Source organism: Mya arenaria, chromosome 11 (assembly GCF_026914265.1).
Source record: "Mya arenaria isolate MELC-2E11 chromosome 11, ASM2691426v1".
NCBI classification, from domain to species: domain Eukaryota; kingdom Metazoa; phylum Mollusca; class Bivalvia; order Myida; family Myidae; genus Mya; species Mya arenaria.
The window spans coordinates 16,606,495-16,618,772 of record NC_069132.1 but is presented as its reverse complement, the minus strand read 5'-3'; the positions used below and the strand labels follow the sequence as shown (position 1 = coordinate 16,618,772).

The following is a 12,278-nucleotide window of genomic DNA, read 5'->3' as shown; positions in this document are numbered from 1 at the left end:
AAAGGTTGGTAATGCTAATCGCTCCACACTAAAATGGTTATAATTTTCCATACATCTTTTTGCAAGTCTCAATCTTAAATCTACCATTACCATTCTTAAATACTCCACATTCTAGAACATTCAATAACTTCAACATTGTAACTTGATATGTTTCATATTTCAAAAACCCTGACAGCTTTAGAACATATTTTTGAATAGCTATTAATTATAAATGTTGAAATATTAACAATGGACAAACTAACTTCTCTGCCTCATACATATTCAGCCCGCTTTAAAACAGTTCATTATACTGCCTGCCAACCTGGTATTCAGCTTTTACTGGATCAATATCTATTTATTCTGCACAAAAATCATCATTAATAAGTAAAACAGAATACACAAATTGATAACTACCCCTTATTTTTCAGACAATAAAGGGGTCAATCCCCCAAGTAACGTAGGTTTCTTTTGAGCAAGGACGAATTTTCAACATTGCTACTGTTTAAAACCTCTGTAGGAATAAAACAGCTTGTAGGATTTTTGATAAAACATAACAAAACCCCATGATTCTTACTAATATACTAGTCAAACATCTACAATGTACAGAAGTAATGTAATTGTAAAAAAATAGATCTACTGAACAATTGGATAAAATGTGTTTGCCGGTCTCACACTATCAAATTTGCTTCCTTGTACTGATATAGAAAATAATATTATAACAAGCAAGAGTGAAAGTAACATTCTACTGAATATGGTTATTTAAAACGATGGTCAATTTATATTATATCTGTTTCTTAAAGAAAAAAATAAATGGCGCTGGTTGTTATACAGATATTTTGGTTATAACTTAGAAATAGTTTAAAATACTAAAATTATTCACATGGAATAATAACAATTACATTAGTACAGTCATGTGGGTAGCAATTACCATAAAACTGGTCAGAATAGCAGCTGAGTTATCCCCATGCCAAAAGTTCACTGGCATTTGGTGTGCCTGTTTCTGATGCTCTTGTTTACAATAGTGGGAACATGGAAAGGAGCATTCTTGCAGTAACACACTATACCCTACTTATGTTACAATGTATATGTCTATTCCAGAGGTGCCCTTGGATGACCCGCTAATGTTAAAGCTGGACACGATGTACCCAAAGGCCCTGGATGGGATCCTGCTCTTGCTCTCCAAGGAAGGCGACATGATATACATCTCTGAGTCCGTCTCCAAGCTCCTGGGACTACAGCAGGTACACTCAGTGTTCTTTTGTTACCAAGGGTGAACTTCCCAACTGAAGAGATCAGGGTTCCTTTGTTACCAAGGGTGAACTTCCCAACTGAAGAAATCAGGGTTCCTTTGTTACCAAGGGTGAACTTCCCAACTGAAGAGATCAGGGTTCCTTTGTTACCAAGGGTAAACTTCCCAACTGAAGAGATCAGGGTTCCTTTGTAACCGAGGGTAAAATTCCCACCAGTAGAGATCAGGGTTCCTTTGTTACCCTGGGTGAACTTCCCAACACTACAGCTCAGTGTTTCCTTGTTACCAAGGGTGAACTTCCCAACACTAGAGCTCAGTGTTTCCTTGTTACCAAGGGTGAGGGTAAACTTCCCAACACTAGAGCTCAGTGTTTCCTTGTTACTGAGGGTGAACTTCCCAACACTAGAGCTCAGTGTTTCCTTGTTACTGAGGGTGAACTTCCCAACACTGGAGCTCAGTGTTTCCTTGTTACCAAGGGAAAACTTCCCAACACTAGAGCCCGGTGTTTTCTTGTTACCGAGGGTGAACTTACCAACACTAGAGCTCAGTGTTTCCTTGTTACCAAGGGAAAACTTCCCAACACTAGAGCCCGGTGTTTTCTTGTTACCGAGGGTGAACTTCCCAACACTAGAGCCCGGTGTTTTCTTGTTACCGAGGGTGAACTTACCAACACTAGAGCTCAGTGTTTCTTTTTTACCTAAACACTAGAGCTCAGTGTTTCCTTGTTACCAAGGGTAAACTTCCCAACACTAGAGCTCAGTGTTTTCTTGTTACCGAGGGTGAACTTACCAACACTAGAGCTCAGTGTTTCCTTGTAACCAAGGGAAAACTTCCCAACACTAGAGCCCGGTGTTTTCTTGTTACCGAGGGTGAACTTACCAACACTAGAGCTCAGTGTTTCTTTTTTACCCAAACACTAGAGCTCAGTGTATCCTTGTTACCGAGGGTAAACTTCTCAACACTAGAGCTCAGTGTTTCATTGTAACCAAGGGTGAGGGTAAATTTCCCAACACTAGAGCTCAGTGTTTCCTTGTAAACGATGGTGGACTTCCCAACACTAGAGCTCAGTGTTTCCTTGCTACCGAGGGTAAACTTCCCAACACTAGAGCTCAGTGTTTCCTTGCTACCGAGGGTAAACTTCCCAACACTAGAGCTCAGTGTTTCCTTGCTACCGAGGGTAAACTTCCCAAAACTAGAGCTCAGTGTTTCCTTGTTACCGAGGGTAAACTTCCCAACACTAGAGCTCAGTGTTTCCTTGCTACCAAGGGAAAACTTCCCAACACTAGAGCTCAGTGTTTCCTCGTTACCAAGGGAAAACTTCCCAACACTAGAGCTCAGTGTTTCCTTGCTACCGAGGGTAAACTTCCCAACACTAGAGCTCAGTGTTTCCTTGCTACCGAGGGTAAACTTCCCAACACTAGAGCTCAGTGTTTCCTCGTTACCAAGGGAAAACTTCCCAACACTAGAGCTCAGTGTTTCCTCGTTACCAAGGGTAAACTTCCCAACACTAGAGCTCAGTGTTTCCTTGCTACCAAGGGAAAACTTCCCAACACTAGAGCTCAGTGTTTCCTCGTTACCAAGGGAAAACTTCCCAACACTAGAGCTCAGTGTTTCCTTGCTACCGAGGGTAAACTTCCCAACACTAGAGCTCAGTGTTTCCTCGTTACCGAGGGAAAACTTCCCAACACTAGAGCTCAGTGTTTCCTTGCTACCGAGGGAAAACCCAACACTAGAGCTCAGTGTTTCCTTGTTACCAAGGGAAAACTTCCCAACACTAGAGCTCAGTGTTTCCTCGTTACCAAGGGAAAACTTCCCAACACTAGAGCTCAGTGTTTCCTCGTTACCAAGGGTAAACTTCCCAACACTAGAGCTCAGTGTTTCCTCGTTACCAAGGGTAAACTTCCCAACACTAGAGCTCAGTGTTTCCTCGTTACCAAGGGTAAACTTCCCAACACTAGAGCTCAGTGTTTCCTTGTAACCAAGGGAAAACTTCCCAACACTAGAGCTCAGTGTTTCCTTGTAACCAAGGGAAAACTTCCCAACACTAGAGCTCAGTGTTTCCTCGTTACCAAGGGAAAACTTCCCAACACTAGAGCTCAGTGTTTCCTCGTTACCAAGGGAAAACTTCCCAACACTAGAGCTCAGTGTTTCCTCGTTACCAAGGGAAAACTTCCCAACACTAGAGCTCAGTGTTTCCTCGTTACCAAGGGAAAACTTCCCAACACTAGAGCTCAGTGTTTCCTCGTTACCAAGGGAAAACTTCCCAACACTAGAGCTCAGTGTTTCCTCGTTACCAAGGGAAAACTTCCCAACACTAGAGCTCAGTGTTTCCTCGTCAGTCAGGGTTATTTTCCCAACACTAGAGATCAGGGTTTTCTTGTTACTGACTAAAATTATTCTTGCAATCCCCTTGTCATTCCTTTGAAAATCAAAATCAAAATCTATATCAATTACTTTAGGGGATACCTGAGCAGGTTTGTGCTTTTAGCACGATGTTAATGGTAACTGGCACATGTATCAAGGAATATAGCACTAGGCTTAAAAACAACTTCTGGTTTGGGTACCTGGCCCTACCTATGAAATGGGCACTGACCCTACTGTTTTTATAGCCCGTTACTTAAAAAGATAAAAATGTGTGTTTTAATTTGTTTTTTATAAAGCTTTATGCTTAAGATATCTTTAACACGATCCACCAATGATGACAATAATGCTCTTACATAAAACCAAATAAAAAAAACAGGAATATAAAAAAACTACCTACCCTACCTGATTTGAAAATGTTACCCTAACCACACAATGAGCCCTATCGAGAATCATATATGAGATTTGTTGGCATTAACTAAGATGGGCTACATCAGAATATGGTCTGAGGTGAAAGGTGTGACATGTGACATGTTTTTATTTTTATACACGGTTTATAGAACAGAACATATTATAGTTTCACCTGCAGCGTATTTTGAATGGGCAAGCGTACGGCGTCCAGTATGTTGTCTTTGATCAATCATCACCAAATTTGGTATCGGTTATTTGGTTATCGCCCTTTAAATAAAGAAATTCCCTAATCAATTGTCCAATCAATTTCTTTTGAAGCCTTTGACTTATCAACAAATTGGGGTAGAATGTGTATAGGCATACTATAACGGACAAGATTGACAACCAGCCATTTGCTTTAGTCATTCAAGAGTTATTCCCCTTAATTATAGAAATTACCTACATTTGTAAATTTGGTCTTTTCAGATCAATTACTTTAGAAGCCTTTGTCAAATTGTCACCAAATTTGGCCAGAATGTGTATGGGCAGAATATCTAAGTAGGGTTTGTTAACCAGCATATATTGTTGCCTCCAGAGCAATGACCCTTGAATTGGCAAAAACTGTATTAACAGAGTCTTCTCTCTAAATTTGGCTTGTCACCAAAACTGGTGCCCAAAAAAAGGAAAAAGCGTATTTTAAGATAGTTTAGGTTCTTTTGTTAAGAAGTATTTGGCTTAATCATTCAATTTAAATAGTTCGTATCCTTGTTAATTTATACATTAAATGATTTAGATGCAGACAAAAAAAGGCTTAATTATTAATTTCTTGAAACAACAACAGAGCTGCATTACAAAATGATGTGATATTATCTGAACCACATGAGCATGATCAGTCTCTTGCTCGACTGAACTGACGTCAATGACACTGCAATAAATTCAGGGAAAAGAAAATTGTATGTTTTTTTTAATTGCTATCTCTGAAATATCTTTTCTAAAAAAAAATGGAAGCTCAATTTTGCTGTATGTTTGAAATGTTATACCTCTGTCACTGATAACTGGCACATGGAAATGCAGTGAAACTCACTACTCCCAGGATCAGGTTGTGTTGATATTTCAGTTGGTTTTTGAAAACATACAATTTGATAAGATGTAAAATACTTGGCCAATGCTTGAATGAGGGGGTGTTTGAGTACAGTTTTGGTTTGGTGGACAATAATAATAATACTTCGAAACAATGACAAGTGCAAATTTTTTTATATGTAGGTAAAACATAACATCCTCCTTTTTAACCTGAGATTTTCCATTAACCTGTGGAATCTGTCCACAGGTCTATTAGGAGACAAATAGTTCCTCAGCTCTTCCCTAATCAATATTCTCTGTACTGAGGCCGGGGAATGATTTAGAAGTTTATTTTGTAGGTCATAATATTGTTGTATTGATTTGTGCATGTCCTTCAGTCAGTTGGTAGATCAAATCTTGTCCAATTGATTATAAGATCAAGATTGGGCCTAATGTCCTCAAACTTGGTAGGGTGGTTGGTCTTGCATGGCAGTTGACCTATATTGATTTTAAGGTCTGAAGGTCACAGTCATGATGACCTTAAACACAAAAAGCTTGTCAAATATAACTAGAGCGCGATGCTCTAGTAATATCAGACAGATTTTTTTGTGTCCATATTCTTAACTTTGCGTTATCAATTTAACTAAATCACTCCTGACAGGAGGGTACAAAAATGTGTTACTCATCAGTTCCTGTAACAACATATAGCGCTGGCCAATAAATGTACCTATTGTCCTTGAACATAGAAATGTTGTTGATGGTTACCCACAAGACATTTAAAGATGCACTCTTACTCCCTTATTTATAAGATTTACCACAATTAATAATATTGTTTTAATATATAAAAAGGATGAACAAATGTACAAAACAATGGTTATTATGAAGGATACCAAGTTTAATTTAATAGAAATGAGCAAAAAACATGGTTTTTCTACCTTATATGACTATAGTAGACCACAGTAAATCTTCTAGCATTCACCAATCATTTAATATTTTTGTGCGTTCTGCTATTAGATACACGGTTACAATCTTGTTATCAGTAATTAATATTTTCCATAAATGCATATTAAGTAGGTAGTTAAAGGTTTATCAGTCAAGATTGATGTTTGATATACATGTGTATGTATTAATTTTAAATAAGAGTGCCACTTTAATGCAAAATGACTAATTGCCATTATGGAGGTATACAGGTTTTATAACCATATCTTCTTAATTTTTATTAGTTTATCTTCTCGTCAGACTGGCAAATAACACAAACAGTTGTTTACTTTGTTCCAGTACTGGAGATTATTACATAATTATTTGTGATATGTGCTAGGGATTTTTTTACAAACCAGTTCCATGCCATTGTTATATAACTTCTATGAGGGTAATAAAGCCCTCGTTACAGTATACATTAAACAGAAATTCTACTGGCTGTCACCCATGTCAACAGACTGAACATTCCTGGTGTAAGCATCCACTGAAATATAAGCCCCTCATAGGTCTTCATTTATGACTTCTCTCAAATTGTAGACTGTGTATCATATTTGACATCTTGAGTGTACATATATATGTATGTGTAAATGACAGCACCAGTTTGAATGAAATCATGTGTTCATAAACACTACTTGTATGTACATAGGAAGATTGCGTACTTAAGTCACTTTGAAGACAATTATGTAGAGCCAGTCTGTTTTAAATGCCCATTTTTTCCCAGATTGATGTGATGGGTCAGAGCATCTACGATTATGCCCATCCATGTGACCATGAGGAGATACAGGAAGTACTCTCCCCTCGCTCTGAGGAGGAGGGGGAAGGTGTGGCTAAAACCATCTTCATACGTCTCAAGTGTACCCTCACCAGCAAGGGACGCAATGTCAACCTCAAGTCTGCCTCGTACAAGGTATGTCATCCATTATTTGTGTCAACCTCAAGTGAGCCTCATATAAGGAATGTCAGGCAATTATTAATGTTAACCTCAAGTCTGCCTCATACAAGGTAATGATGTGAGGACATTTTTTGTGTCAACCTCAAGTCTGGCTCGTACAAGGTATGTTGGGCCACTATTTGTGTCAACCTCAAGTCTGGCTAGTATGAGGTATGTCAAGCCATTATTTGTTTCAACCTCAAATCTGCCTCATACAAGGTATGTTGGGCCACTATTTGTGTCAACCTCAAGTCTGCCTCGTACAAGGTCTGTCGGGCCATTATTTGTGTCAACCTCAAGTCTGGCTTGTACAAGGTATGTTGGGCCACTATTTGTGTCAACCTCAAGTCTGCCTCGTACAAGGTCTGTCGGGCCATTATTTGTGTCAACCTCAAGTCTGGCTTGTACAAGGTATGTTGGGCCACTATTTGTGTCAACCTCAAGTCTGGCTTGTACAAGGTATGTTGGGCCACTATTTGTGTCAACCTCAAGTCTGGCTTGTACAAGGTATGTTGGGCCACTATTTGTGTCAACCTCAAGTCTGCCTCGTACAAGGTCTGTCGGGCCATTATTTGTGTCAACCTCAAGTCTGCCTCATACAAGGTATGTTGGGCCACTATTTGTGTCAACCTCAAGTCTGGCTTGTACAAGGTATGTTGGGCCACTATTTGTGTCAACCTCAAGTCTGGCTTGTACAAGGTATGTTGGGCCACTATTTGTGTCAACCTTAAGTCTGCCTATAAGGTAGGTTGGGCCCTTATTTTTGTCAACCTCAAGTCTGCCTTGTACAAGGTATGTCAGGCCATTATTTGTGTAATTTTTAAATCGAATACTCATGCACTGTATGAAATTATTATGCAATGATTACAAAAAAGGAATGTACGGACTAGGTGAAGCATCAACCTTTAACTCATTGCAGTTGGTAAAGTTTTACTTATATTCATGATACGGTATATTTTCTGATGTCAATTATATCAAGCTGTACATATCAGGCAGTTGTCTTGCTTATTCATGTTGGTATTTTATGTATGTGAATAACCGGAGTGAATTCATACATTCACGTTCACTTCACATTGTGGTTTCAGTTCAGCATTAAGCTAAATGTCAATTTCTTTAAATTCATGTTTCTTACTTATAAGCGAACGTGACTGTATCATAATGTGGAAGGTCTGTGGTCAAATCAAAATTAATAATAACTTGGGTAATTCAACCTTTGTATCAGTAATGTTATTGACTGATTTTCCTTAACCACTTTTGTTAATGTAGCATTTGAAGCTTAGTTTTGACCCTCGTTGAATTGTTTAATATGTTTATAAAAAAGACAGTAAATAATACAATGAGTTTTCAGTTTAAGTTAAAACGATAATCAAGGACTGATAAATAACCCATTTCAAGTTCCCCTTAAATAGGACAGGTTTACGATGTATGTCGATGCAAGTGTACTGGTAAACACTAATGGTATTTTATTATCTGAAGTAAATATGTGTAGTTTGAAAATGAAAATGATAACATAAGTGAAGTTGGAAGATTTTTTTCTGTTGATTGCAATTTGAAGGTTAAAGAGGTTTTACTACACTTTGTGGAATAGTTACAGCTTTCTTGAATATGTGAAAATATTAAGAACAGACCCCTTTACTCATTGAAAACATTTAGAACACAGGTAGCTTCATTGAAAACATTTAGAACACAGGTAGCTTCATTGAAAATATTAAGAATGTGGCGTAACTTCATTTAAAATATTAAGAACATGGGTAACTTGATTAAAATTATTAAGAACACGGATAACTTCATTGAAAACATTTAGAACATCGGTAACTTCATTGAAAACATTTAAAACACGGGTAACTTCTTTGAAACCATTTAGAACATTGGTAACTTTATTGAAAATATTAAGAACATTGGTAGCTTCATTGAAAACATTTAGAACACAGGTAGCTTCATTGAAAATATTAAGAACGTGGCGTAACTTCATTTAAAATATTAAAAACATGGGTAACTTGATTAAAATTATTAAGAACACGGATAACTTCATTGAAAACACTTAGAACATCGGTAACTTCATTGAAAACATTAAAAAAACACGGGTAACTTCATTGAAAAAATTTAGAACATTGGTAACTTTGTTGAAAATATTAAGAACATTGGTAAGTTCATTGAAAATATTAAGAACATTGGTAACTTCATTGAAAATATTAAGAACATTGGTAACGTCATTGAAAATATTAAGAACATTGGTAACTTCATTGAAAATATTAAGAACAGACCCCTTTACTCTTTGTTTGTGGCATGTAATGAAGATACCTATTGCAAGAAACTGGTCTAAGGAGCCAATACTTAGTGAATCCTTTTGCCCAACATTGGTTATTTTTATTTGTATACTTTATCTTCTTAGATCATTCAAGCACTGTTACATACTTACACATACTCTTGCTGGTTCTACCATTATCTATTGTATTGCAATCATGCATGTTCCCTGAACTCAAATAAAACATATCCTGATTTCATATAAATCTTGAAAGAAGTACCATGTGTGTTGCAGGTGATCAAATTGACGGGACGTTACATTGCGGACCACAATGTGGAGACAGTGTGTGAGGACGATGTGTTGATGCGCGACCCTGAGGAAGAGGACAGTGAGGATGAGGTCCGCCCCTTCAAACCACACCCAATGCCCCACTTTCTGGCCATCGCCGAGGGCATCCACCATCCGGCCAACATTGAGGTCCCGCTGGACAGGCGGACTTTCATTTCACGTCATAGCATGAACATGAAGTTCACTGACTGCGACGACAGGTGTGTGGGCAAACTTCCCTTGTACTAAAAAATGATATGTAGTTATTCTTTGTCTGGACTTTCACACAGTTCAAGATAGTTGAATATGACTGTTATTTTTCAAAGTAGATTAACATCCAGTGCTGGGAGTGTTTACTGTGTTGCAGCTACCATTGCTGAACAGTCTCAATTAAACCGAGGCTGCTAGAAACCGATGCTAGGGGTGCACACAATTTTGATGCACCAACCAATACTATCAATGGACAGTCTCAATCAAACTGAGACTGCTATTTTCATACTGTTTATATCCTGTTGTGCTTCCAAAAAAATTCTTCAAAATGTATTAGCTTTTTGGACAACAAGAAGAGGTAAACTTTACTTACATACATTTCAAAGATTCCATATGTTTCTTTCATCATTATGAAGGGCATAGGTGTGTGTTTTAATTGTTGTTATACAAAAAATCCCCCCCCCCCCACCTCAAAAAAAGAAAGACCTGTTCAATTGTCCGATTTTATAGAAATGTCATACATTTTCGCGACATCTTTTCTGTCATTATTTTTTGCGATGTGGCAATTCGTAAGAGGGCTCTAAAGCCAGCATAGCCGATTCGGATCGTCATTGATACAAGTTTAATTCAAATGAGATTCTCATCGAGTTCTGCTGCGTTTCTAACAAGAAAGACTGCGATCGTAATTAACTGTGGCTGTCGGGAGGCGGTCAGACGACAAAAAGTGAAACAGTATTATGATTTATTTGCTTAATGCTTTTTTAGTGGGTCAACATTCAACTGATAATCTTGAATAATGGTATATATCTAGATTTATAATCGGGGCAACAAGCTTAAAGTGTGATATCGAGAACGATTTTTTCATTACTGCTAATAAATATGACATAAGCGGCGGACTTAGCTGTCGGACTATGTAGTTAATCAAGCGTATCGCTGTTGATATCCTAAATATTATTACGTTAAGTAATTCGGTATTTTAATGCTTTCACGGATTAACAATGACATGCATTTATCTTTAAAGCCGTTTTTAACCAGCAAGGGTTCTTTATAACAATTTAAATTTAACCGTTTTGTAAGCAACAAACGGATATCATGTAATGATCGACGACAATATATATAGCATATTGCCATGTGAAAATATGGACCGATTTTAACACTTAATCAGGAAAGCTGCAAGCAGATAATTAACACATAGTTTGTTTAATTGTGTCTTCTGCTTATACCAAAACACGTGATTGGACCGATTGCAAGCGTCTGCTAATTAACAGATAGGCTATAGAGTGATCAGCGTAGCAGAAAAAGCAGCTGGTCGCATCGGTCTCATGGTAACCAAGACACTTATGACCTATTGGATGTAGTTTTGAATGTGTGGATGACCCACGAATGTTTGTGTATTACAATTTCTACATCTTTTACTGACTTGGTCGTTTTGGACCGAAATTACAAAAAAAAAGAGAAAATTTCGGACCGATTTTTTTTTACACTTTTTGAAACTGAAATCGGTCTGGCTTGGTCAAAATCGGTCCAGACCGGCAAATTGCCGGTTTTTAGAAGCCCTGCTATCGATAATCGAATCGAATTGGACCAAGTATTTTGATTTACTATCGGACAATAATCGAAAGTTCATAATATCATTTAGGAATACATTCATTTAGGATTATACATAGTATAATCATGATCATTTAAATGGTTTAACCTGGAATCAGCACATGTGTTGCTATAGTCATGCTTTTTGCAACAATAAGTAAATATCCATAACCTTTTTCTTTCTTTAAAAACATAACGGATAAACATAACAACAAAACACATACTCAATAAGTGCACATCAATTGCAAAATGATGCACACCACATCAAGTAAGTTAATCTTAGCATCATAGTTTATCCATGTAACAGCATATTAAATATTTGTTAACCAGCTGTACATTCAATAACCTGCAATATTGAGGCTTTCATTAAAATATCTTAATTTCATAAAACTTCCACAAAAAAGTAAATTTGTTTATAATAAACGATTCCAAAAAAGGTTTCAAAATGCATCAAGCCGGGATCCCCTGTATTTGTAGGTAAGACCGGACCCACTACACCATAGAGACAGATTATTGAGGTTTTATGAAATATATAAACAATTAAAAACAATTTGTAGTTTTGGGAGTGTTTGTAAGTTTTTAAGCAAAAGTGTTTACTTTCACCGCATTTGTGTAAGGGAGTGACATCCCTTGTTAAAATGAACTCAACAAGAATTTACTGGAAAGAAAAAATGCCGTTTACTCTTCTTTTATCTCATAACAAAAATATAAATAATTACCTGAAGTAACATTAGCGACATCGATTTTGGACAACCACTATCGATTGGTGCCGACATAGCATTGTCAGCGACGATTTATCGATTGTACTTGATAATCGTTTCATCACTATTATACATATTATAAGAAAATTGGATAAGGTGATATTGTATTAGACAGAATGCCACAGGATATATACATGACAGGCTGAAATGAATGTGAGACCATACTGTTGGAACTTGTTGTAAGCGGTGGAGATCTGTAAT

The 12,278-nt window shown here is 37.3% G+C and overlaps 1 protein-coding gene across 2 annotated transcripts in view; it reads left to right on the top strand.

The window, feature by feature from the left end:
• The window catches only part of LOC128207715 (hypoxia-inducible factor 1-alpha-like), a 60,025-nt gene that overhangs the window by 9,124 nt on the left and 38,623 nt on the right, over positions 1–12,278 (top strand). For both annotated transcript variants that reach the window (XM_052910808.1, XM_052910809.1), the window contains exons 3-5: positions 1,078–1,220; positions 6,738–6,923; positions 9,487–9,740. In XM_052910808.1, the coding sequence (XP_052766768.1) occupies positions 1,078–1,220; positions 6,738–6,923; positions 9,487–9,740 (583 nt within the window). The remainder of the gene's footprint in view (positions 1–1,077; positions 1,221–6,737; positions 6,924–9,486; positions 9,741–12,278) is intronic.